This window comes from Myotis yumanensis, unplaced genomic scaffold (assembly GCF_028538775.1).
Source record: "Myotis yumanensis isolate MYYU_CA2020_CCGP unplaced genomic scaffold, mMyoYum1.0.hap1 SCAF_19, whole genome shotgun sequence".
NCBI classification, from domain to species: Eukaryota; Metazoa; Chordata; class Mammalia; order Chiroptera; family Vespertilionidae; genus Myotis; species Myotis yumanensis.
The window spans coordinates 4,636,858-4,664,395 of record NW_027223770.1 but is presented as its reverse complement, the minus strand read 5'-3'; the positions used below and the strand labels follow the sequence as shown (position 1 = coordinate 4,664,395).

General features: G+C 44.1%; 1 protein-coding gene across 3 annotated transcripts in view; it reads right to left on the bottom strand.

Annotated features, from left to right (window-relative positions):
• CIT (citron rho-interacting serine/threonine kinase) overlaps positions 1-27,538 on the bottom strand; it is a 161,518-nt gene that overhangs the window by 94,528 nt on the left and 39,452 nt on the right. For all 3 annotated transcript variants that reach the window (XM_070400230.1, XM_070400231.1, XM_070400232.1), the window contains exon 10: positions 5,643-5,826. In XM_070400230.1, coding sequence (XP_070256331.1) covers positions 5,643-5,826 — 184 coding nt within the window. The remainder of the gene's footprint in view (positions 1-5,642; positions 5,827-27,538) is intronic.

Sequence of the window (27,538 nt, the reverse complement as noted above, 5' to 3'; positions counted from 1 at the left end):
CAAATTAGCATGTGTAGGCCAGCAAAAAAACACTTGACAGATCTTCTAGAGCCTAATCTTTGGGACTGGGCTGGGATGGTTTGGATCCGCTTTCCTGAAGGTATCTTTAAGACAAGTGAGAAGGCGGCAGAACGGCCCTGCCAGGCCTGCAAGGCAAGCACGCACGGTTTAAATAGAGAACAGAATAAGGCAAGCAGAACAAGATGTGCTCGACTAAGAGAAGGAAGAACTGAATGATCAAGAATAGAGAACCCAACACAACCGAGGGGAACGTTAGACATCTGGTCCAGATAACGGCAGAATGGAAACCATGCAGGACACACAGAAACCATGGGCAGGAGCCAGTTACGTTTTTTTAACCTATTTGGGAAGTACAGGGGATGCATACCTTCATGTACCACAACAGATTCTGTCATTGTTGCTGACTAAAGAAAAAATCAAAACACAGATGAGGTTCTTTGCAATAGGGATCTGGGCTGGACATGGAAAGGAAAACCATTTTTAAGGGAATATTCCCAAGTATTTCAGTAAAAAGGAAGTAGGACTGATTGGAGAGTTCAGGCTATCCTTCACTAGAATAAGCAATCCCAGGATAGATGACAGGTGGCAGGGTGGAAGTATAAAATGTAGGTTTGAATAGACACGGATCATAGAGTCATCAACAAATGGAGAGCTGCAGCCATAAAAATCATTTGGATCGATTCACCAAATGCTTATTGAGCAACTTGTATATGATCAGCCTGCAGATAGGGTGGAGAGCAAGGTCAATGCAGCTCCCTGTCCTTGCCAACCTTAGACCCTAGCAAATAAGAACTCTCAGGGAGAGAGTACATACGCATGTGTTGATGGACACACACACACACACACACACACACACACACGGTAAGAGTGTCTAAATGAGAAGAGGAAGAAATCAATCAGAAAAATCCCGGAGCTACACAGTCCACCTACTCAATAAACTCACAGAGATTGAAAATAAAGTCATTTGGCATTTAGGTCGCTTGTTAATTCTCATCCAACCCTGCCCCAAACCCATTCCTTGTCATTCTCCACGTCGAGAAGCATGTGAATCTGCCTGGGTTCAAGTCCCGGCTGAGCAACTCGGAACTGTGTGGCCTTGGGCAAGTTACTGACTCGCTCTGTGCCCAGGTTCCTCACATGTAAACTGGGGATGATGATGGCACCTTCCTTGCGAGCTGCTGTGCAGTTTAAATGAGTTGATCTGTATAAAGTGCTTAGAACAGAGCCTGGTAAGAGCTGGCACCCTGTAAGGATGAGCTGTTGTTATCACTCTGCCTACCTGAAATCCTGTCTACATCCCTCTCCACTCATCCAAATCATTGTCTCTTAAAAAGCCAAGCCAAATATTTCACCTTCCACCCGTACGCTTATAAATTCAGTTCCAGCACACATTTCGTGCCGGTTTGCCATGCCCAGCGCTCCAGTAAGAGCGGATGAATGAGACCCAGCCCTGCCCTGTGATCACAGCTGACGAGGGAAAATGGACAGACATTCCAACGATGATCATCACTGTAATTTGGCAAGAACTGTGACTGGCATTACCCACTAAGTGTCCGGTCCTGGGCTGCCTGGCTCTCCTGCCACTCCAATTTGTACCAAGATATCTGCAGCAAAGGTGTTTGCCTGGTGCTCCCTGAATTGTTTCACACACATATACTTTCACTTGTACAACCTGATGGAAAGGAACCCGTTCTGGGCCTGGGCCTTCTAATTCTATCCCCCATCCACTCCACCCCAACCACCACCCTCTACCTACAGGTACTGGCAACTGCCTACTCATTTGTGGTTGGTCAGGACGTTCAAGCTTCTCTAGCAGAAAGTTACCAGGGCCTGGGAAGCTGGGTTTCTGGCCTGGTATGACTTTGGACTTTTAATTATTGCTGAGTTCTTCCCATCACCACTTGGCATGAACAGGACACTGCATTTACAGAATAGAGTATCAGTAGTAACAAAAGTAATAGAAGTGAACGTTTATTGAGACTCTTCCACATGCCAGGTACTAGATCAAGTGTTTTAAATGCTTCACAGAATCCTCCCAACAACCCCAAGGGGAGGTGGTATCATTACCCCACTTTGCAGTGGAGGAAACTGACGTGCAAAGAGGCCCCCGTGGAGCAAGGAAGAGGCACCGAAAACTGGTTCTCTAAGAACCTGGGGAAGCAATATGGCAGCCCTTCTTCATTCCCCCCGTGTTTGGATGGCTGGCTCCAAAACGAAATTTCAGACCCACCCAAAAGGAAAGGGGAAAGCCCTGAGCCAAAAGAAAGAGTAAGCCTCTTCCTAAACAGCCTCCTCAGACACTGGCATCCCAGAGTCCAGTCCCACTGAGATCCCAGCGCTCCTCTACAATTCCCAGCTTCTCTAACAGCACACAACTGGCCTGTAGAAACTATACAAACTACAGAACCAACTGGCTTTTTCCTTCTAGAGTTGATGCTGAAGGTTTGCAGAAATGCACAGATCCAGCAAGAGCTTCAACAAGGCAGTGCCTCCAACCTCGGAGGAAGGAGAAGGCCCTAAGGAAATGGACCCGCACTGACGGGGGAGGGGAGGGCTGGATCCGCTTTATTTTGAAACCTTTAACACACTGATTTCTGTTAATACCCTACTATTGTGAAATCCAAGCAAATAGAAGCTCACAGGAACCACCAGGCATGCAGAGCTTGAGGACTTGGTTTGGGTTATTGTTGATTAAAAAGAAAAAGGGGATACTTACCCACTCTCCAGCACTAACCAACTTTGCCATAATCCCACCAAAGACAACCAAAACTAGTTCTATAGACTCTCTCCTACTCCCTCCAACTCAAGCTGCAAGGAACTCCCACGAAGACTCTGACAGAGAATGCTGAAATCGAGAGCTGTATTAAACCTTAAAAGAATGATGCGCTCAGTCGCTGGCTTAGAAATAGTCTGGGGGCCCGAAAAGGGATCCTAAAAAACAGTCTCGACAAAGTCATCGCACTGCCAGAGTCTCCGTGAAAATTCCTCATTCATTCAGCCCCACTTCTGAACATTTCATTCAACTCACTGGCAGCAGACCTGGGGTCAATTTACCCAGCGCAGTAGAGCAACATCTGCACTTTCCTCAGTGGTGTGAAGAGTGAGTAACAGCACAGGTAATCAATGTGTGTAAATAAAAACCTGTGATGCTGGAAACAGGGAGGGGAGGAGAAGAAACTCAGGAAGAAACACCAGACCCTGGAGGCGATGGAGACCCTGGAGGAAAATGCCTCCCCCCACCTCCAAGTGAATTTTGTAAATATATATCAACAAACCTGCAGGGGATTCTAAGTAACTCCATCATTGAATCTCTTTTATTGAATTTCTCAATAATAACAATCCAATATGTCCAGGGTCACCTACATCCAACAGGTGGAGTGAATTCCTAAAATGATGTTATAGGTTTTACCTGTAGGGCTGCCCATGGCAGTATAGTCTGAAGGCAAAATCACATTAAAAGACATAAGATGAAAGAAAATTCTTTCTGATTCCAACCATGAATTGGTATGGAAAAGGCAATGAAGTTTCCCCAAAGACAGGTACTATGATTCCATCTTCCAAATAAGAAATACAGCCTTTTGTTTGCATGGACTTTTTTTATTTTAAGAGAATCTTATTAAGCATTCTCTTGGGGCAGGAACAGAAGCTCATTCTATGCTCTAGAGATATAGTTTGAACGACCAAAGGTAAGATAGCATATCTTCAGATACAGTCAGCAATATAAACACAATCTGGGGAAAAGGATCACGGGAAAATTAAATCAACAAATATTCGTCGAGGGCCTGGGCCTTAGCCCTGAGATGCCCTGACAGAGAGCTCCCTTAACTGAGCTTTCGGTGAAAAACGGGAAGATTCAATTACGGTCTTCCTGAAAAATAAGCAATTAATCACACCCTTCTTCAGATTAATTGCTGTGTGCCTAAGATCCCCCATATCATTCTGCCTTTGCCCCTAAAATCTAATTCCCTCGAGTCCTCTCTGGTTTTTCAGATCACTGATTAGCATCCTAAGCAAGCTTCATTCTGACCTGGCCAGCCCACTACTGACCAGCACTAGAACTCTCCACACGCCTCCTTCCAGTCCGATTTGTGACCTTCAGTGTGCTGCATGTGTCAAGGTTAAGCTGCCCAGGAACCATGCATCCTTCAGTATCGGGCCTCCACGTCTGCCCTGGCTGTGAAGCCAGTGCAAAAGCTCGCAGCCCTGCTGGGCCATTTCAAATCCATCTGAGGGCACATTCAACAGCTAGTTCGCTTTCTGCCTCTCCTCCCATCGTCAGATCCCTTTGGGGTTGCTGAGAAAATTTAGCCAGAAAGGCACAGCCAACACTTATCGAAATCCAACCCAATTTTAAGCCTAGCACCCAGGCAGGAAGGAAGAAGGACCACTTCAGTGCCTTTCTAAATAAAAATCTGTCTCAAATTCAATTGCAGCCCTCAACCCTATCTCATATCAAATACCCAATTCCCCACAACAGTCTGAAATCTTTTCAGGAACATTACTGTCAAAATAGCACCCAAGGGGAGACACCATCCAAGAACCAACATGATATCCCTTCAAATTGATGTCTAAGCTACAAGCACAACAAATCGGAATGAATGTTGCCAGGGAGAAAATCAAATTCTGCTCGTCTCCTAAGTGGGCAGTAACTACCTACCCAACATTACCCTGAGAGCCTCCAAGTGAGGAGCCAGGGCCGGTCCAGGAACTGCCTGGGAACTCCGCCTCTGAACACAGACTGTCATCGGATCATGAGAGCAAAGCGAGACACTGAGCTCCTGCATCCACAGAGGCTACTGCATTTTAGACAAATTCCAGGGGGCGGAACCCAGGACACTCCCGTCCCAACTGCCACGCTACTGCGTTTCTCATTAGCTTTTTAAAAAACGAAGAAAGACCTCTCATGTCAAGAGGTGGACAGTAATATGTACACTTCCATTTTCTAGTCTCCTGGTCGGTTTGGTTTTTCCCCTGTGAAGCCCAGGTTCTGGGAATCAGTGACTCGCTGCATCACACTCCCTCCCTCCTGGTGGCTCATGGTAGCGGGCTTTCTCTGGCTGCCAGCGCTCTGCCAGCGCCCTGATCTTCAGCAGACTTCGAGCGGAGCCGAGCACAGCTCTGTGAGAGCTCCGGCACAGCCACTTGAAGCTCTGATAGCTAAACCCATCAGGAAACCCTGAGGCACAGTTTTTAGGTTTTTTTCAGTACAGCCAAGATAGCGACCTCCATCTACCCGCCTGAGAGATGGAGACCTAGGTGGACAGATACATAGATGGACAGCTCATCTTAGCCCTGCACATTTCTCCTTCCACCACGGATCTGCACTGCTAGATGTTTCCCATTATCTCCTCCCTCTAAAGAAGACCAAAGACTAGAAAACTAACCCAAAGTACCCAATTGACAATTATGATGCTGCAGACAGGAAGAGGTACCTTAAACAGAGCAAAATGAAAATATTAACAGTCAACCCCTCCCAAGCCCAAACAGGTAAATTGCTTTCCCAATGCAGGCTGGTTAACAGCTTCCCCCCACCACACTCCCACCACCCGACCACCACCACCTTGGGTCTCTGTGGGTCTTGCATCAATGCAGGTCCCTTAGAAAGTCAAATTCTCACTTACTCAGATCTACCAAGAATCCCCAGTGCCTTGCTATATGAAAACCCCACAAACGGCAGTTCTTCGCCTGAGAAGCCTGAGGGGTTCAGCTGGCACGGAGAGGATGAAACCCACGAATTCTTCTCTGGTTCATCAAAATTGGAGGTGTCATCATCAGACTTGAGGGTGGGAACGAAGGGGGGAGGAGCTGGTTAAAGAAAAACAAGAAGAAGGTGGGGAGAGAGAGAAATTCAGCCAGATTGCACACTGTTGCGGAGAAAATCCTGACTCCCTCAGCGTTTGCGATGGCACTGCAGCGCCTGCTTTCAATCTAGCTCGCACAGGCAGCCCCTGCCTGGGCTGGCTCTTACAGCAACAAGAGATTAACCCCTTCTCTGCCAACATGGCCACCCACCCGCAGACAGTCTGCCTTCTCTGCTGGGATAAACTCAAACAGGTCACTTGGTGGAAAGAAAGCACTTGGGGAACTCATGTGAGCAAGCTGCTCATGGCCGATATCTCCAGAGAGCTTACACAGAGCATCGGCGGGGGGTGCCAGCATGCCCGATGACCTAAACCTATGCATTTCCTCTTCCAGACAGGTCTGCATTATTAATATTTAGTGCTATTCACTGAAATAAGGTTGAATAAGATGGAATTTCGTGGATCAGCCGGAATGAGAGGGAGGAACAGGAAAGAGGATTTGGGAGGTATGTAACTCCTGTTAGGATAGCACTGCAGTCTTCCTCATTCATACCCAGATGAGTACACACGGAGCTCTTATTAACCACTTTTTTTTTAGTTAATTTTCCCTTCTCCCCGGCTCAAGCATGCCTCCCCCCGTCCCCAAACCCACCGCAGTTCAATCAGCATAATGAAACATGAGCCAAATAAAGTTCTTCCCCATGATTTACAGCACCCCTGCGCTGGCGGATGCACCGGATGCACCGAAGGACATCAGCGTCCTACCTCGTTAAGGCATGACTCCAGGCCAGGGGCATCTTACATCTTTCTCCACTCGCTGCAGACCTACTCAACTCTCTCGAAGTCAGGGAGGTGGAAACTCATCCATCCGTCACCAGGAGGCTGCCCATGGTGGTGGGCTCCCAGGGGTGCAGCCGGCCAGAAGCGTTACCATGGCTGCAGGCTGAAGCGTCTGAGGCAGCCTGGCCCAGCGAGTTGGCGAGCTGGGCATCACATCCCCCGCAGTGCAGGCTTCATGCTCCCCACTCTGTGCGTGCTCTGGCTGTAACCCCACCTGGCCGCCTGCGTGGCAGGGGCCAATGCTGATCTGAGTGACAGGGCAGCATGAGTCACTGCCGGAGCTGGCTACAGCGCCCCCTAGGACAGTTGTCATAGCCCTTCACAGTCCAGACTTGTTTAACTCCTTGTTTCCTGGACAAAGCCGTGTGCCAGATCTGATCAGCAGTCTGTTTTCTGTTTACAGACTCAAAAGACTCTGGCTGTTTCCAAAGTTCCCCAGTGACAACAACATCTGCAGCAGCACTGGGAAGTAAATGGAGCAGTGGAGGGATGTGGAGGGCGGAGGAGAGGAAGGGGGTCTGGCTGCTCCCAGGAAGTGCAAAAGAGCATTCTCAGAGCTGCCGGTGCATTGAGATGAGGTGGGAGATTGAAAATGTAAAATGTGCACTGCCAGGAAATTATTTAACACCTCTAAGCTCTCAAGAGAATTTAAATGTTCTCTGTTAGTATCGAAATCTACTCGCTTAATACTTTAAAAATTAGCTGATGGGGAAAAAATTACATTGAATGCTTCAGCCTACATTCCATGCATACTTCCATCAACACAGCTTCAAATCCAATCTGACTTCAATTACCCAATACCTTTCTTTAAGCAAAAAAAAAATTTTAATGAAGCTACATCTCATAAGAATCAAAAAGAGTTTTCCATCCTAAAATAAGGAAACTCAGATAAAGACAAGAAATGTATGAAGAGAGATTTGCAGGAAATAATAGCATGGAAGCATCGTGGTTATGGCACATACTTTGGGGATCTGAGTGGATTCAAGCTTTACCACTTAACAGCTCTGTGACCTTGGGAAAGTCACTTAACCTCTCTGAGCCTCACTTTCAATACAGAGATAAGTTCCTCAAAGGGCTGCTGGGAGGTTTAAGTGAGAATAATTTGTATAAAATGCCTGTACAGTTCTCAAGACACAGTAAGCACTCCATAAAGACTGCCTACTATACTACTGTTGCTCATATGAGATACATGTTTATGACAGATGCTGCAGTTACTGAAGTCCAGTGAGATACAGCAGAATCTATGTTGAATATTCTTCTTTCCTGCACATGACACCGACACACTCATGCGGATGTTTGTGCTAATCATCTTATATCATTTAATTCCTAACAGAGATTTAATACCCTTCCCACTATATCCTAATCCAGTGGTTGCCAACATTTCGGACCTTGCGGACCACCATTGGTCCACGGACCACCGGTTGGAGACCATTGTTCTAATCTATCTTTAGGAGACTAAGATAGAATTCCACTTCTGAGTGAGGAGTATGATTAATATAGGGGTAGAAATAATTATGATTTAGAAATTGCATACTATAAAATAAGAGTCCTCTTTAAAACTCCATCATGCTCAAAGGTAGCCCATCTGGTCAAGATTTAAAAAAGGGCCAGATAAGCTGCAATAAAAAGAAGTCACCATGAAATATACCCGCTGATAACATGTGAGATATTCACAGGACAGATTAAAAGCCAGGGATGTAAACCTCCAGACAGGTAGTAACTGAGTGCAACAGGAAACTGAAAAGAAGAGCCTCTGGGAATCACATGTGGGCAGGGAGAAGAGCCAACGTCTCAGGTCAAGAGAAGTGGGGACACTGGAAACTGAAAGTGATGGGGATGCTCACCCGTGACCAGGGTCCTTTAGGGGGAAAGACACAGGGTGACTACTAACTCTGTAAACCTGGGGAGAGTGTCTGCATTCACAGTGTCCTGAGCGGTGTGGGAGCTACAGGGCAAGAAATGAGCATTGACACTGGTCCGGGATCACTGAGTCCTTAGGGTACTCACAGGCACAAGTGGAGAATAACTTGTAGGGACACTCTCACAACCCAGGACACACACACACACACACACACACACACACACACAATTCCTACTGCAAATGAGTTCACAACAAAAAAGGAAAAACAATCAGCTACACATAACAAGAAAAAAGAGACCATCCAAACTATCATGAAGAAGCATCAACAGATATAATGGGAAAATCTGCCCTCCAAAAACTGCAGATAAAAGGACAATCTAAAATGGACCATAAAAAAATTTGTAATTTATTATCAAGGTAAATGAGTAAAAATTCTAATAAAAGAACAAAATACTCTGAAAAAGGACCAACCACATTTGAAAGGAAGCAAGTGAAACTTATAAAAATGAAAAGTATTATTACTGAATTTAAAGCTAAAAATTTATTGGATGCATTAAATAAAAGATTAGACACAGCTGAAGAGAAAATTAGTGAACTGGCAGTTACATCTAAAGACAACACATAGACTTACGCTTCCAAAGTGTAACCTGTAGGCTGGCAACCTCAGCATCGCGGGGGAGTTAGAAATGCAGAACCCCAGGCCCTGCCCCATGCCCAGGGAATCAGAAGCTGCATTCTAACAAGATGTGCAGGTGACTCATGAGCATGCTACAGTTGGAAATATGCTCCTAATGAATGCAACACACAGAGACAGAGAAGACATGAGAGGTCAAAGGACAGAGAATGACAAGGTTCAATACACATCTAATTGCAGCACCAGATGGAGTGAGCAGCAAACAATCAAAATCTAGATGCCATATTCTAAAAGGATCGTGTAAAATTTGGCCAAGCCTAAAGACCACCAAGTATGTGAGCATATCTATCTTGGGGAACTAATTCTCCTTTTCCTCGTCCATTATGGAAAATGGCCCTTGTTTGATCCTAATAAACTGTAATATTTTTTGCTTTAAAAAAGGTAGGCCCTAACCGGTTTGGCTCAGTGGATAGAGCGTTGGCCTGCGGACTGAAGGGTCCCAGGTTCAATTCCGGTCAAGGGCATGTACCTTGGTTGCGGGCACATCCCCAGTGGGGGGTGTGCAGGAGGCAGCTGATCGATGTTTCTCTCTCATCGATGTTTCTAACTCTCTATTCCCTCTCCTTTCTTCTCTGTAAAAAATCAATAAAATATATTTTAAAAAAAAAGGTAGTAAGCCCTGGCTGGATGACTCAGTCCCATACACCAGAAGGTTGCAGGTTTGATCCCCAGTCAGGGAGTGTACAGGAAAGCAACCAATCGATGTTTCTCACATTTCTCCCTCCCTCCCCACCTCTCTCTACCTCTCTCCAGCCTCCTCTCTCTAAAATAAATAAGCATGTCCTCAGGTGAGAATTTTTTTAAAGTATTCATAGGTCATTGGATCTGTATCTATGTTGATGGAGTCTGAGAATATAGCATACTGCTAGGAACATAGTAGGTGCACAATAAATACTTACTGAACAGACATATAATTAAATGACTAGGAAATACCTCTTGCAAAGAGAGTACGTAGCCTAATACAGGCTGGGAGGAAGGACTTGATGTTTGAGTTAAATAAAGAGGCTCTAGGGCCTCTTTATTTAAGGTGGAGATTGTTCTGTCTGAAAAATATGTTAATGAGTGCCTATATTATTTTCTGATACAGTATTACAAAATCATCACCTCCCCCCAACACACCCACCACAATCAATAATGACAAATAAGAAGCCACATATTAAGATTTATTTTTCATTGGCAAAAGCCACTAAGAAAAAACAGAGAAGTATGTTTTCCTACAAATTTTTAAGTAAATCAGCTTGTGCTTGAGGTCACATCAGGGCACTTTCTCCTTGGTGGCAGGGGCTATCCAAATAAGTTCTGAAGGGTTGTTTTTCCCTCCAGTTATATAAGATAGATGGCAAAACAAGGCTTTCAGAAACAAAGAGCTATTTTTAGAACTATAGTTAATCTCTTTCCTATAAATTCTCTTTTTTTAAAGTCCTGACATTCATTAGAAGCTTTGAGGGGAAAAAAATTTATTGCCTTCAAAAGTATTCAAAACATAGCCCTGGTCAGTTTGGCTAAGTGGTTAGAATGTCGGCCCTCGGATTGAAGGGTCATGGGCTTAATTCCAGTCCAGGGGACATACCTCATTGCAGGCTCAATCCCCAGCCCTGATCGGGGCATGTGCAGGAGGCAACCAATCAATTTGCCTCTCTCACATCCGTGTTTCTCTCTCTCTGTCTCTCTCCCTCCCCTCCACTCTCTCTAAAAATCAATGGAAAAATATCCCTGAGTGAAGATTAACAAAAAAACACACAAAAGATTTTCTAATTTTGTTGCTGTGTCTATCATCTGCTTTCCCCACTGGAACACCAGCTCCATGAGGGGAAAGACTGTGCTGTGTTCACCATGACACACCTCACACCTACAGCAGTACCTGGCTGTCCTTGTTCCATGTTTAATATCTGGTTTGAAGGAAGGAATGAATAATAAGAGCCTTAGATGTGGGATAATTTCTTAGACCTAAAGGGTTATTTCATGCAATATGCCACTTTAGGAGACCCAATTTAGTCATGAAGAATTGACACATAAAATCTATATATATAAAAGCGTAATATGCAAATCGACGGGGTGGCAGAACGAAGGGTCGGCAGAACCACTGGTTGCTATGACGCACACTGACCACCAGGGGGCAAACGCTCAATGCAGGAGCTGCCCTCAGCCCGCAGGCCCCAATCGCTTGATGGGGAACGGGGAACCAGGGGTGGGTGATGGCAGATGCAGGTGTTGCCAGGCCAAGGCAGGTGCAAGGGCCCCGATTGCCCCGTCAGTCGCCCCATACACAGAGGACGACCAGCGTCAGTGGTGGGGGCATGGGGCCAGCTGCCAGCAGCCGAGGAAGATCGGCCCTGATCACAGGCCAGGCCTAGGAACCCTACCCATGCACAATTTTTGTGCCCTGGGCCTCTAGTATGTAAATAAAAACACCTGAGCCTAGATATGGCTCATAAAACTCCTATGACTTTTAATCATCACTGTGGTCACAGACACTGGTGCTGAGTTGTGTGTGGCAGAGGTAGAAGATGAATAACAGCCAACGCAGTGTCATAAAGGACAATGGCACATAAATCAATATAATGAATCAGGACTGTGCCTAAAACATAGTGGGCATTCAATAATATTAAATCAAAAACATTTGCAACTTTATTCCATCTACCATGATGTGCTGCACCTTAAAAAGCACTGCTTAGCCCAGGCTGGGTAGCTCAGTTGGTTAGAGCATCACCCCGGTACGCCAAGGTCATGGGTTCAATCCCCAGTCAGGGCACATGCAAGAATCAATCAATGAATGCATAAATAAGTGGAACAACAAGTCAATGTTTCTCTCTCTCTCTCTCTCTTTCTCTCTCCCCTCCTTTCTTCTCTCTCTAAAATCAATCAGTAAGTAAAAATTAGTCTGGCCATGTGGCTCAGTGGTTGAGCATCCACCTATGAACCAGGAGGTCACTGTTCGATTCCCAGTCAGGGCACATGCCCAGGTTGCGAGCTCAATCCCCAGTAGGGGCCGTGCAAGAGGCAGCCGATCAATGATTCTCTTTCATCATTGATGTTTCTACTATCTTTCCCTCTCCCTTCCTCTCCGAAATCAATAAAAATACATTAAAAAAAATACTTAACTAATTAAGTAGTTGCTATGTTCAAACCTATCAGGAAGACTACTAAAAAATAAGCTATCTTTCAGTTCCTTAAAATCTGAGGGGCCACTGGGATTGCACTTACCTGTGTTAAAAACACAGAACTGCAAAATAAGTGAAAGGGAAGCAATTTCTGTTGTTGAGAGGTCAGGATATAGGTGTGAATAGTCAAGAATACATCAGTGGAGTGAGAGCGAGTTTTGAAGACGGGGATACAGGACGTTTTGTGTGTTCCTGAAGGGAAGTGTCATGGAGGTGAATGAATCTCAAGAGTTGGTTAAAAGGTGTCTTCGTGGCTGAAGTGCGGGGAAGAGTGCTACTTTAGATAAGCCACAGAGCGGCTGCCCGAGAAGCTGTAGGTAATGAGGCTGCAAAGTCCGTGAAAGTGAAATCTTGGCTGAACCTCGAAAGGGGGGATCCTGGATTGGACTGACAGGAGGGATTATTAGAGAGAGTCTTAGAGTGCTGCGCTGGTGTCAGTTCCCGAGACTGATATGTTCGTAGTGATAGTTGGGAGGTCGACGCCAGAAACCTCTAAAGGACAAGTCTACAATAGTCAACATGACAAATTCTATCCAAAGGAAGTGATAACAGAAACAGACATGGTGTGGGTTAACAGGAGATGGGCAACGGAAAGAAAAGGCAAAATGTAACAACTGATGCAAGGGCAGTATTTGTTATCATTTTAAAAATATCAATGACCAGCTCTAATTCCAAGAGAAAAGGGTTATGATAGAAAGAGCAAGCTAACCCAATATCAGAGGTCTCCTGAGAATGAACCAAGAGAATACGTCAGGGATAGGCAAATAGAGCTAATTACTAAATACACAGAAGTAACGGAGCCCATGAGAACAGGTTATATTCCTTACAGCCTCCAGGTGGGAGGCGATCAGGTATAATTCATCCAAATGATATATTGTATAAGTTATTCAAAAAGAAGACAAATCATAACCAGTTTCCAATAGAGTTAAGTAAATTAAAAGTTATCCCATCTCTTGACTTCCCAAAAGAGTCATAAAAAGACTTTAGGGCAGTGGTTCTCAACCTTCCTAATGCCTCGACCCTTTAATACAGTTCCTCACGTTGTGGTGACCCCCAACCATAAAATTATTTTCATTGCTACTTCATAACTGTAATGTTGCTACTGTTATGAATCGTCATGTAAATATCTGATATGCAGGATGTATTTAGGCGATCCCTGTGAAAGGGTTGTTCGACCCCCAAAGGGGTCGCAACCGCTGCTTTAGGGCAATGTTGATTTGGCTGGTGATTTTCATAATGTAGCTTCACAGTAAATGAAAAGGAAGTTAGAGTCACTGGAGTATGCTGTCGTCAATCCATCGCCAGGTGCTAGGGTCTGGCTGCCAGCTGCTGAGCAGAGTTCCTCTCTGATGGCAAAGACAAGATCTCGAGGGGGTTGTGAGCTCTGTCTGAAACTCACCATTCTCAAAAGCCGTGTCCCTACTGGGCTACTTACTAGCAAGTTCTTGGGTAACAACTTACGCTCCCCACAGAATTGTACGTCAGAGACACTTTCTCTCAGTTCTGGTGGCACTTGAACCAGATTTCGAACTCTTCCTTTTGCTTTGTTTCTCCCTTCCCTCTCAATCTAGGTGCTCAGTGGCCTGTGACACATCTATACAGGCTAGAACACACTCCAAAGACAGACCTATTCACACTGCAGCTGGGCATTTCTCTGCAAAGTGGGGTTTGGATAGATCCAGTTTGGGACCCAGGTGGAAGCCCCAGACTATACTTTAAACAAAAGCACATGAGCTGGTTCATCGGCTTCCATTCCCTAGAATCTGCTCACCCTCAATCTCAACAACTGAATTACTTACAGCCAAGAACACACTGGATTTGATTCATTCTTTGCTGCCCTCAAGACTCTGTAGTATCCTTTCCTCCAACATTTTCAAATTTTATTTTTAAAATTTTTGCTATGAAAACTTTCACATGCTCAGAAGCAGTAAGGTAGAAAAATGAATTCCCATGTGCCCATCACCTTCCATTGCATCTCACCCCACCCCTACCTTGTCTGATGCTTGTTGATTATTAAAGGCAAACCCCAGAGATCCTATCGTTTTGCCCATCATTACTGCAGGAGATATCTCTAAGCAGGGTTTCCCAGCTGTTTTGTTGTAGGGGGCTGCCAGGTGTATTATAGGTTACCCGTATCCACAACCGGGACCCACTAATGCCAATAGCACCTCCCGTCATGACAACCAAAAATACCTCCAGACATTTCTAAATGTCCCCTGGAGGGCAAAACTGCCCTCAGTTGAGAACCACTGCTCTAATACAAAAGGACTTACACACACACACACACACACACACACACACACAATACTATCACGCACCCAACAAAGTTAATAGCAACTCTTCAACATTTTCTAATACCATGTTTGTGTTAGACTTTCTCCAATTGTCCCAAAACTGTTTCTTCACAGTTGGTTTGTTTGAAGCAGGATCCAACCAAGGTTCATACACTGATTCAGCTGGTGTACCACCTAATCTATACCATTTAATGCTATTAATTGGTTTAAGAAACTGGATCACATGTCCCTATAAAATTTCCCACATTCTGCACTTGGTTGGTTTTACTTTTTTGACTTGTTTGACATGTTTTCTGTCCTGCATGTCTCCTATAAACTGGCAGTTAAATCCAGGGCCTTCCGTATATTCATATTCCATTCTTTTGGCAAGAATACTCCCCAGGGTGTGTTGGCTACGTACTAGTACATGATATTAGAGGGCACACGATGTCTGCTTGTTTCCCTTCTTGTGATGTTAAGAAAGACCCAATGAAACGAATTCCAATGATATCAGCCTGTTCCCTCCACGATAAAGGTCCCTCCAATCTTTCAATGAATGGTCACTGATGACCACTGCCTACAGCCATTATTTTATTAAGGGCTACAAAATGATGGTTTTCTAATTGTCATTCCTTCTGCATTTATTAGCACATCAACAATTTAGTTACCCTAGAACAGCCGTGGGCAAACTACGGCCCGCGGGCCGAATCCGGCCGTTGAAATGAATAAAACTAAAAAAAAAAAAAAGACCTTACCCTTTTATGTAATGATGTTTACTTTGAATTTATATTAGTTCACACAAACACTCCATCCATGCTTTTGTTCCGGCCCTCCGGTCCAGTTTAAGAACCCATTGTGGCCCTCGAGTCAAAAAGTTTGCCCATCCCTGCCCTAGAAGATAGTTCGAATAGGAAGGCAAGATAAATGCTTGGGTCTTGCCCTATATTTAGGAACATTCAGAGTAATGAGTTGGAGAGTGGGGGCCCTCAGCCATGGCCAGAAATAACCAATAAGATTTCTTTTTCAGTTATTGGTGTGAAGTCATGAATTTTTATATAGTTGATGTCTTCACTGCAGTCTTTTCGATGCTCCTCTTGTCCCACCTTAGACCAGAGAAGCCCCTCTACTAGATATTCTTGCCAAAAAAAAAGTCAAATCAGAATCCATTTTAGTTTTTGGAGCTGCCTTCCAGTTTACAGGGGCTGGAAGAGCAAATACAAAACCACCACCACCATCATCCCTACTGAGAAAGCAGAGGCAACAGTGGGGATGTTCTATAAGACAATGACCTCACTTCATCAAGTCAATGACATGGGGGGAAATGTTTTTAATGTAAGCCCATCTCCATAGCTGACTATATTCCAAGATATGAGTGGCTTTACATCCAACTGGAGTGCTGGCAAGATGTGGAGAAACTAGATTTCTCATACACTGTCAGTAGGAATATAAAACGGCACAACCACTTTAAAAAACTTTGGCACTTTCTTAAAAAGTTAAGCATACATCTATGATCCAGCCATTCCACTCGTGGGCATTTGTCCAAGACAAATGAATGCATGTGTCCACAGACTTGTACACAAGTGTTCACAGAAGCTATATTTCAAAAACTAGAAACAATCCAAATGTCTATCAGCAGATGAAAGGATAAACAAATTGTGGTATATCCATACAATGAACTACTACTTAGCAATAAAAAGAAATGAAATAATGATACGTCCTACAATGTGGATGAATCTCAGAATAATTATAAATGAAAGTAGCCGGATAAAATAAGTACATATTGCATGGTTTAATATAAAGTTTAGAAAATATAAACTGGAGTGACAGAGGCAGGTCAGTCATGGTCTGAGGGCAAGGGAAGGGAGGGGGAGAGGTGGTAGAGAAGAGTTACAAGGGGCATGAGGAAACGTTTGGGGGTGATGGATATGTTCATATCTTGAGGGTGGTGATGGGAAGGGAGAATATTTTGTCCCCAATTCTCTCCTGCTCTAAGGAGCTTCCACCCAGGCTCCTTCATCCCATGAGGTAGGAGTGTAGAATAAACACATGTAGTCTCACCCTTTAATTCACCCCTCCCCCAAGGAAGGACTTGGACATTCAGCAGGCTGTGTTTTAGTGGCGCACAGGGTTACTGCGAAAACAAGAACCAGGCTTACCACTTCCTGTTTTATTGCCCATGTCCAGATGCAGCAGGCACTCAACCAAGTGACCACGCTTGTCCTCCTTATTTCCATCAGGGCCACTGAGCAAGGCCTCCCTGTCTATGAGGGAAGGCCTCCATTCTTCTCTGTTCAATAGGGTAGGTGAATTTAACAGACCCCTACGTCGAAGGTTACTGAGCACTTGCCTTGCCAAGAATAAAGTGGATATTTCTGTCCCTATCTGGCTACCAGTTCTTTGTGTGTGTCCTTTGTTAGTCAGAATTTTGAGGGACAGAGGGTGGGTCTTAGAATCCAAAGTGTCAATGCTATACCTTTCCTTTCTATCAGCAGGGATCAACAGAGTTGGCCACACTTTTCTCTGAAGTGAGACACTGAAAATCATTGCCAAGCCCTCAGTCATGAACAACCTGGACCTCCTCATCTTTGTCCCAGGCTTTAATATCTTTGACTCCTGCCAATTGCCCTCTTTAATTCTATCCAAACATCGCCCTCTGAATATGTACGTAAATGCAATCACCACACTTCACAGAGCTGACTGGGAAGTTGGCTGCTGAATATAGTCCCAGATGTTTAATATAATTTTGAATCTTTGGCCAAATCATTTCCATGACTGCTTGGTTGTGGAAGGTTTTCTGGCAAGTGAGAATTTAAGGGCTATGGATTCCAATTTATGGGCTTTCTCTACAAACCTATTTCCTGTTTCCCATCTTCTCCCAGAAAAGGCACTAATTTACCTCGTTTAGAGTTGATTAACTGAACTGGAACTTAGCATTGCATTGTTGGCTTACACGAAGAGGCACTATAGGAAGAATCATAGGGAAGTCCCCAGGGCATGTATTGGAAGGATGTGGCCCACCAAGTCACAAGGGGTCTCATTTATGGGGAAGTTCCTCAAGGCTCAGTATCCAGAAAATCCAATCTTTTCTGAGCAAACTATTCTAGGTCTCTTTCTCGTAGAACTGAGGCTCGGGGGACTGTTCATAATATTTTCTGCTGTGGCCACTAGAAGGCTGAGAGTACCAAATCTGTCTTCTAGCAACCTGACAGGCACTTGCTTGTTTTCACCTTTGACCCTGATTTTATTTTCTTACCCTGATATTTCTACCACCCAGATTTCTACATTTATTTTGTATACTTTTAATACTGCAATTATAACTAAAATAAGCTTGTTCCAACTTATCTTGGAATGAAGTGAAATATTACATATATTTAACATCTGGATGTAGCTTCTAGAATGAAATCTTATCATTTTAATTCATAAGCATTTAGCTCTTTTTAGTCTATTTTCTCTTGTCAATGACTTACTCTCTAAAAAAAGAACAGCCCTCAAGAGACACATCAATATCCACCTGAATATCCCATAAGACTGTAAAAGCTTCTGACTACATGTCTTCATTATTCCTTCTTTAGGTTTTAGCAGGTGGTCCAGTAAGTTTTGTTTCTGCCATCACTACTATACCATCCTCCCTCTTTCTACCCTCCTTATACCAGTTCCCCAAGCAGCTCCTTTTCCTCCCTTCCTCCTGCCCCTGAAGTGACTGGGTGAGTGTCTGACAGGGAGATACTAGTACATTTAAGGGGCCACCCAAGGCTAACAGAGAAGTGCATCTACCACCGTCCTCAAACTATTTTATAAAACAACACATGGCCAGAAGCCTGCTCAAATGATAGGAGACCTTAAAAAGGCTCAAATCACACACACACACACACACTGCACAAGCCATTGAGAGAATGCTATCTGAAAAACAGAACACTAAAATAAATAACTGAAATATTCATATTAAAACCGTAAGTGGCTTTTCATTTGAGAAGAAAGCACTGCTCATTTGAAATCAATAGTCAGAGTGGCAAATTCAAAGGATAAACACAGTAGGGTTTTGCAAAGACTTTCCCCTCATTTATTCCAATGATGCAGGAAAATAACCTGACAATAAATACTCCTGAATTCTTGAGAGGCAGTATAATGATGCTGTTCAGAGTACAGGCTGTGCTGTCGTTTATATTAACAGAAAATATTATGGAAAGTTATACAAAAATTTGGCAGTAGTGGTTCGCTGTAGGGAGAGGAACTGGGTGTGTGGTGGGAAGATGTTTTTCATTGTATAACCTTCCTTGACACTGGAATGTTTTACCAGGGACTGTACTACTTTTCAAATAAATAAAAGCTAAGAGAGCTTGGAGTCAGGGAGATCTGATTTGACTTCTGCCACTGCCAACGCCTGGCTCGGTGACAGTCACCAAGCGGCTTCATCTCTTTAGGCCTTAGTATCCTCATCTGTACTGTGGGACTAATAATTGTACCTGTCTCACAGAGGTTTGGGGAGAAGTAAATGAAACAATAACATGCATAAAGTATTTTGCAGAGCCTTTAGCACATAGCAGGTGCTCAATAAATGGCATGGCAGTATAATACGCAAATAAAGAAGTGTTAATGATGAAAAACTTAATCCATCCTTAATTAAAGGTAAATATAAAATGACAGTTAGCTGCAGTGTGGGAAGGCATAAAACTGCCTTTTTACAGCCATTTGCTATCAGCAGGTGAAGATTAAGTTAAACCACCATCTTGAGTCATGAAGGATATAAAGCCCACCTGAGGGAGAACTTTCAATTCCTCAAAAGCAAAACCTAAAGTTTGGCATTTCTAAGCATTTTCATCCACCCAATGAAGTTCTTACCAAAAAGCAGTTTCCCCGTAGCCTGACCTGAGCACAAAACTAAGAAGATTCCACAAACATGAACAAGAAACTCAGATCTAATTTTCTCCTCTTGCCAAGCACCACAAACGCTAATATGCACAGGAATCTGATTCCTGGGGACCTTATTAAAATGCAGCTTTGGCTTAGCAGGTGGGGCATGAGTCTCTGCATCTCTAACAAGCTCCCAGGTGATGCTGATGCTGCTGGTCCACGGTCCACACGCTGCCCAGCAAGGTCCCACTGACCCCAGACGACGGCTCCACTGCTTGTCAGCCAACAGCAATCTTGAGGGATTCCGATTACTGTGATACTCTCTCCTGGTAACAACCGGTCGATTCTTTTAAATCAATGATTCTGAACTGGGGGGGACTGTGTCCCTAAGGGACACTGGGCAATAAATATCTGGAGACATTTTTGGTTGTCACAACTGCAGGGATGACCTCTATGGGTAAAGGCCAAAGGTGCGGCTAAACATGCTACAATTCACACAACAGCCCCCACAACGAAGAATTACCTGGTCCCAAATGTGAATAGTGCCCAGGTTGAGAAATCCTGTTCTAAATAAACAGAAAACATGAGTCCAGTCCTCTCAATTCATCTCAAGACTATAAACCCCGATTTTAGAAGTAGGTCATTGATCCAGCAGTGATTGTCCTTTCCCAGGCTAAATCTGAGGTGTGGGAAGGGTAAGCAATTAGCAGAAAGAACAGAACGCTATAGAAAGGGGTCACTGGGTCTTGGTCTACATTTTGTTTAAAATCAAGCATTGGTGGTTCAGTAAGCCAGAATGACCAACTAAGCATTAAACTTTCTACCTTTTGAGGTACAGCAATTTTAACAGAACCATAGCTCTATCTAAGCAAAGGCTCTAACACTTAGACCAGGGGTGGGCAAACTTTTTGACTCGAGGGCCACAATGGGTTCTTAAACTGGACCGGAGGGCCGGAACAAAAGCATGGATGGAGTGTTTGTGTGAACTAATACAAATTCAAAGTAAACATCATTACATAAAAGGGTACGGTCTTTTTTTTTTTTAGTTTTATTCATTTCAAACGGGCCGGATCCGGCCCGCGGGCCGTAGTTTGCCCACGGCTGACTTAGACTATAAGCTCCATGAAGACAGGGTCATATCCAAATTTATTCACCTATAGAGCTACAGCACCCAATGTAGCCCTTAGACATTGTAGGTACTCAATATCATGATGAGTCTTGTACATCCAAAAATTACTGCAATCTACATTAATAATAAGACAGATATGTAAATTGACCATACCTTCAGGATGCCCCACAGCCAATCAGGAGCAAGTATGCAAATTAACCCAACAAAGATGGCGGGCCTGTGGGCAGTGCGCACGCACACAGGTGCCGAGTGGCTGGGGGAGGGGCAGGAATGCCCTCCACATTGCCATGGCAGGCCTGTGGGCAGCACGCATGCGCCGAGTAGCTGGGGGGCGGGGCATTCCCGCCCTTTGGCTGCTCCGGGCCTACCTGTGCAGGCACCGAGCGGCCTGGGTCCCAGGGAAGCCATTGGAGTGTCTGGTCCTGTCAGCCCGGCCTAGGGGCAGCTGAAGTTCCCAATCCTTTTTGTTTCTGCAGCCCCTGGACCATAAGCGAAAACCAAGAGCGCAGAGAGCACCAGGAATTCTGGGAATCGTAGTTCTGGTGGCAGCCCCTGGACCAGAAGCGGAAGCCCAGAGTGCCGGGAGCACCAGGAATGCTGAGAATCGTAGTTCTGGTGGCAGATGCGTTGTGCAATCTCCTAGACACCAGAGCAAAGTGAGCCTGGAGCAAGTTACTGGTGTGGGTGGGGGATGGAGGGAAAGCAAAGGTGAGAGACATAAGTAAAGTCAGAGTGTTGAGGAAAAATTAAAAGGAAGATATCCTGCAACTTCTAGGAAATCTCCACCAATGGAGCAAAGTAAAAAAAAAGACCTCTACTATTTTTTGAGCACAAAACCAAACTGGGTTGGGGTCTCAGACAATTCGCTCATATGATTGCAAAGACAGAAAGAAACTCCCGGATTGGAGAGGGCTCCCCTAAGGGCTCCAGATTGGAGAGTGTGCAGGTTGGGCTGAGGGACCCACCCCCCGGTGCATGAATCTTCGTGCACCGGGCGCCTAGTCCTATATAATAAAAGGCTAATATGCAAATCAACTGAACGGCAGAACAACTGGTCGCTATGACGTGCACTGACCACCAGGGGCAGACGCTCAACGCAGGAACTGCCCCGTGGTGGTCAGTGCGCTCCCATGGGGGGGGGGGGGGGCGTCACTCAGCCAGAAGCCGGGCTCACAGCTGGCAAGCACAGCAGCAGTGGCAGGAGCCTCTCCCGCCTCCATGGCAACACTAAGGATGTCCAACTGATGGCTCCTGGACTGTGAGAGGGCGCAGGCATAATGGGAGTATCGATTATGGATTTTCGACTGCGCACCACCAGGACCACCCCCCAGGGGCATTCCCGGACTGCAAGAGGCAACCGCTCCCCCCACCCCCCAAGTGCACGAATTTTGTGCACCAGGCCTCTAGTTACTAATATGCGTAAACAGACACAGAGATTAAACCATCTATAGTGTGACATGGTTTATGATATGTCATCATTACAAATCACAATTACTTCTGCTAGGGCATGCATGTTATTATAGAAAGAGCATGGGCTCTAGACCTCAACCCAAATCTGGCCCCTCTCACTCACTTGCTATATGACCTGGGATAAGTTACCACAATGTCCACATCTGTGAAATGGGTATAAAAATCCTTACCTCTGACAGAATTGTTTAAAGTAATATGGTGTGATATACTTAAATACCTAGTAGTTGACTCAGAATAGGTGCCATTTCCTATCATACAGAGGGACTGGAGTAAAACACCCAATGGGTTAGTTACATAGTGCTTATTTCTACACACAACAATATGTAGAATTTCACCTGAGGCTAAGAAGAAATAGACCTCCTCTCCTTTAAACCAAATGCTGTCATCCCTCAGGTTAAGTGAGCATCCACAGGATTATGACCTTGTAGTTTCACTATTCAGATAGCAAACAATGATCATCAGCCAAAAAAAAAAAAAAAAAGAGAGAGAGAGTGAGAAACCTATCTGACAGGGGAATATCTCAGTATTCATCGGCAAGGGACCACCAGAGGCACTCCCAGATCAAAACAAAATGTACTCTCTGCTAACAAATGTTAAGGACCTGAAAACTCAGAATAATTTTTCAAGGACTGTGCCTTCCTGAGAATGGTGAAAGAAAGGCAAATGAAAAGAAAAAGTCCATGTCATAAGCAACAGACAATACAAGTTCTCTAGAGCAACAGCCACAGATGTTCTAGGAAATAATCCATAATCAATACTCCCATTATGCATGTCTCAGTGTCGAGACTTGGTTGTCTTGGATAAGAGGTGCAAAGGTGCTACTTGCACTGACATCATCATGCCTTTGGGGGGTGGGGGCCGGGGGGGGCGGGGGATATGTTTTGGAAGGTGTAACTGGAAGAGTGCACCAGACTGCTATGCTTCCCCCCTGATAAGAGCAGGTGCATGATGCCAGGAAAGGCAGGTGCGACCCCAAAGGCATGAAAGAGGAGCTTGACTGACTTCAGCTTTCCAGAGCCCAAAATCAGCGTGGGTACAACCAGACTCCGGACCAACACCTGAAACATCACCAGAACTGCATAGCCCAAGAAACATAGTACACTGAAGAGGCCCCAGACTAAAACTTGGAAAGCAGCCTTGAAATAATGATAATAATAATAAGCAGATGAAAACCCAACCTTACATCTGATTATGTGAAGCTGGGAACGAAGCATCAGAGTAATAGGCACCTGGTGAGCATTAGTGTGGCAGTGACTCATCACAGAGGTTGCTTGCTGGGAGAATAAGCATTGCTGAGTTGGGTCAGAGTCCTGGTGGTGCCCATATCACCCCCCAGGGGCAGGACCCAGGGGGGCACAGATGCTCCATCTGACTTCAGTGTCAAAGCCAAGACTTGTCCAAGTTTCTCTCAGAAGCCATTCCCAACTCTGTCATTCATAAATTTGCCCAGACCCTTCTTAAACTGCATTTATATATCCAGCCAAGACCACCTCTTGAGATAATGAGTTTTAGAAGATTACCTGCTGTGTTAAGCAGTACTTCCTTTAGTTACAACAAGAAAAAAAAGAAATAGGGGTGAAACAGCCAAGAGGTTAATGTTGCTTTCATCAAGGAACACTCTTGTGTGTGGAAAGTGGACTATTCAACAGTTTGGAACCACGAGGCATTTCAGCAGCAACCATGAACTTGGGAAACTTGATGACTTCAAGTGTATTATTTAACAAAAGTCAATCAACATGTGCTTATGAAAAAAAAAGGCTGGACAAAGGCATAATTTCTGTTACAGTGAGAACACAGCTCAAATTGCATGGAGTCCAGCAATGTTCTCACTCACAAAGCCCTGAGCTGACTGCAAATATGCAGGGATCAGAGGTTGGTGAAAATAAGAAAACCTGCCAGGAGATGGTGAAATTAATCCCATGGCTCTCTGCATGGTCAGGGAGGCCACGGGACCTCCAGGAAAGGGCACTATAATCCTCAGTGGCAGGAAGATGCCACCCATTGGCTGAGCTACATTAGTTGATGGGATTAGTCCCAGCAACTACAAATACTCTAATTGCAATATGGTACCTGGATTTTGTTCCTGAAAAAGAAAGAAAACATGAGTGGGGACACTGGTGAAATAAGAAGCAAGTCTAAAGTTTATTAACAGTAAACTACTAATCTTAGTTTTGACAAATGTGAGATTGTTATGTAAGATGTTAACATTAGGGGAAACTGGGAGGAGGGTATGCGGGAACTCTCAGTACTATCTTTGCAACCTTCCTCTAAATTTAACACTATTCCAAAGTAAAAAGTTTATTAAAATTAAAAGAAAAATTTTTGAAGCCAACATATTTCATGACTCTTCAGAGCCACTATACTGGGAGTTGGAAATCAATAAAAACCATCAAGTTTTAAGAACCAGGATTCTGGGCAAAGGGCCTGAAAAGACATTTTTCTAAAGAAGACATACAAATGGCCAACAGTTATATGAAAATGTGCTTAACATCACTAATCATCAGGGAAATACAAATCAAATCCACGATGAGCTATCACTTCATACCTATGAGGATGGCTATTATAAAAAAGGTAAGAGATAAGTATTGGCAAGGATGTGGAGAAAAGGGAACCCTTGTGCACTGTTGGTGGGAATGTAAACTGGTACAGCCATTATGGAAAACACTATAGAGGTTGCTCAAAAAAGCTAAAACTAGAACGACCATGTGGCCCAGCCAGCCCCTTTCAGTTATGTACCCACAGAAATTAAATCAGTGCCTCGAAGAGATATCTGTGCTCCCATTTCATGGCAGCATTATTCCCAACAGCAAAATATGAAAACAACCAGGTGTCCGTCAATGGATGAATGGACACAGAAGCTGTGAAATATATATATTAACAACATGGGTGAACTTGGAGGACACTGTGCTAAGGGAAATAAGACAGGCGCAGAAAGAAAAATGCTGCATGATCTCAATTCTGTGTAGAATCTAAAAAAGTCAAATACACAGAGGCAGAGAGTAGAACATTGGTTACCAGGGTGGGGAGGTGGAGGAAACAGGGAAATATTGGTCAAGGGGTACAAAGTTGGAGTTATGTAGGATGAATAAGTCTAGAGATCTAATGTACAGAATTACTACAGTTAACAATACTGTACTGAAGTCTGGAAATTTGCTAAGGGAGTAGATTTTAGGTACTCTCACCACAAAAAAATAAAAGTAAGAGAAAAAAGTAACTGTGAGGAGATGGATATGTTAATTAGCTTGACTACAGTAATCATTTCATCATGCATATGTATAGCAAATCATCATGTTGTACATCCTAAATATATACAATTTTTACTTTAAAAAATAAATTTTAATAAAAGAATTAGGATTCAGTTGGGTGAAGAGAATTCCCTTATACAAATGAGTGGGGGCGGGGGGAGGAGAAGGGATGGGACATGTGCTAAAAATAAGGAAAAAGCAAGAGGGCACTGATTAGGATATGGAAAAATTAAGATAGCCACAGAAGGAATAGTGAGCCAAATATGGCAGCAACAAGTGTGAAGATGACCGAGACTATTAGTAATCCATCACAAAGTCATCTCCTCCCAAAGACAACCATGACCTTCAGAGATGGACCTCATGATGGACAGCATGAGCCACATTCTACACTGACATGTATTCTCCACGGGGCTATATCATTTATTGAACAGTGGTTACACTTGTAAACCCAAAAGCCTAAAACCTATAAAAAGCCCGAAAGGAAAAGACTAGAACAAAATCTGACAATTCTTTTTTTTTAAATATATTTTTATTGATTTCAGAGAGGACAGGAGAGGGAGAGAGAGATAGAAACATCAATGATGAGAGAGAATCATTAATTGGCTGCCTCTTGCACGCCCCACAATGGGGATGGAGCATGCAACCCGGGCATGTGCCCTTCACTGGAATCGAACCTGGGACCCTTCAGTCCACAGGCCGACACTCTATCCACTGAGACAAACCAGCTAAGGCAAAATCTGAGAATTCTGACATAATACTGAAAAGTCAAGGTTTACCAAAAAAACAAAATAAGTTAATCACTATTCACTGATTTACTTGAGTGGAGATATGTTCTTAGACATAATCCGCAAGTGGATGCATAAACCATTAGCTGCCTATTCAAGAATCTATATATAGTATAAAAGGCTAATATGTAAAGTGTCCCCTCGGGAGCTCGACCGTGAGACCAGGAGTTCTATCACTCACTATGACATGCACTGACCACTAGGGGCAGCACGGAACATGGTGGGTGACCAGCAGCGCCCCAGCTGAGGGAGAGAGGGGAGGAGGAGGTGGGGAGGTGGGGAACCTGATCAGCCCTGATCACAGGCCAGGCCAAGGACCCTAGCCATGCATGAATTTCATGCACCGGGCCCTCTAGTATTAGAGATAAGAAGGCAAGGCAAGAAAAGATTAAGTATCTGAATAGCAACTAACAGAAATTGTATCGTCTTTCTAAAAGCAAAAAGGAAGACTGCACTGAAAATGTATTGCTGATTAAAAGCTCAGAACCATGGAGAGTTGGGGGTTGATGCCTAAATATTAGAAAAATAAAGCAATGTGGCTACCAGAAGGGAAAAAAAGCCAAGAAAGACTTATGGAAGTGCAACCTACTTAAATATTTTGGCGGGAGGTTAGAGAAACCATCAAAATGGCTTTCAACTGGACAATACTGGATCTTAACCCAACACGTTCCAGCTAAAGGTGCAAGCGGTGATAATTACAACAGTTCCAACTAGAAGCCTGGTTTTGCCACCTAGACATGGCTTCCATTTCCTCACCTCCCCTCATCAGCAAAAATAAAACACACTCAAGCAGGCCAATGGCTTTCCAACTGGCTAATCTATGCTAATCACTGGGTCAGGTCACTAGAACACATTCAATCAACAACACACCCAAATAAAAAAAAGGTTTAAAAAAATCACCAATTTGTAAAAACCCAAGCATTTTTATTTTGTTGACAATAAATCAGGCCTTTGTTTTTAATGAAGTTAGTTTGCATTAGTTCATTACAACGTGATATATGAATGAATCCACTCTGTGTATACATTATAGATTTTACATGCTTGTGGGCAAACACAAAAATTTTAGAGGGAAGCAAATGAAAATGCGAGGCATCGATGGCTTTCATGCAGGCTTGGCCATTAGCAGAGCAACCTGGGCACTTTGCCTAATCTCGGAATCCTTGTCCTAACCTGTGAATGAAATACCCAGGCCCACTTTTCCTCTGGAAGGAAACTCTATTGAAGCAAGTGACCACCTTCAAACTCCATCTTTCTAACTTTCTGAGGGATAATATTCTAAAGGCCGCATAACCACCGAGTTTGACCAGTGACCCAGTTCTGTGCAAACAACTTTAAAGTGGAATTACTCAGACAGCTGCATTACACCATCAGCCTTTTCTATCCAGTAGATAATGAAAGCCCTTATTG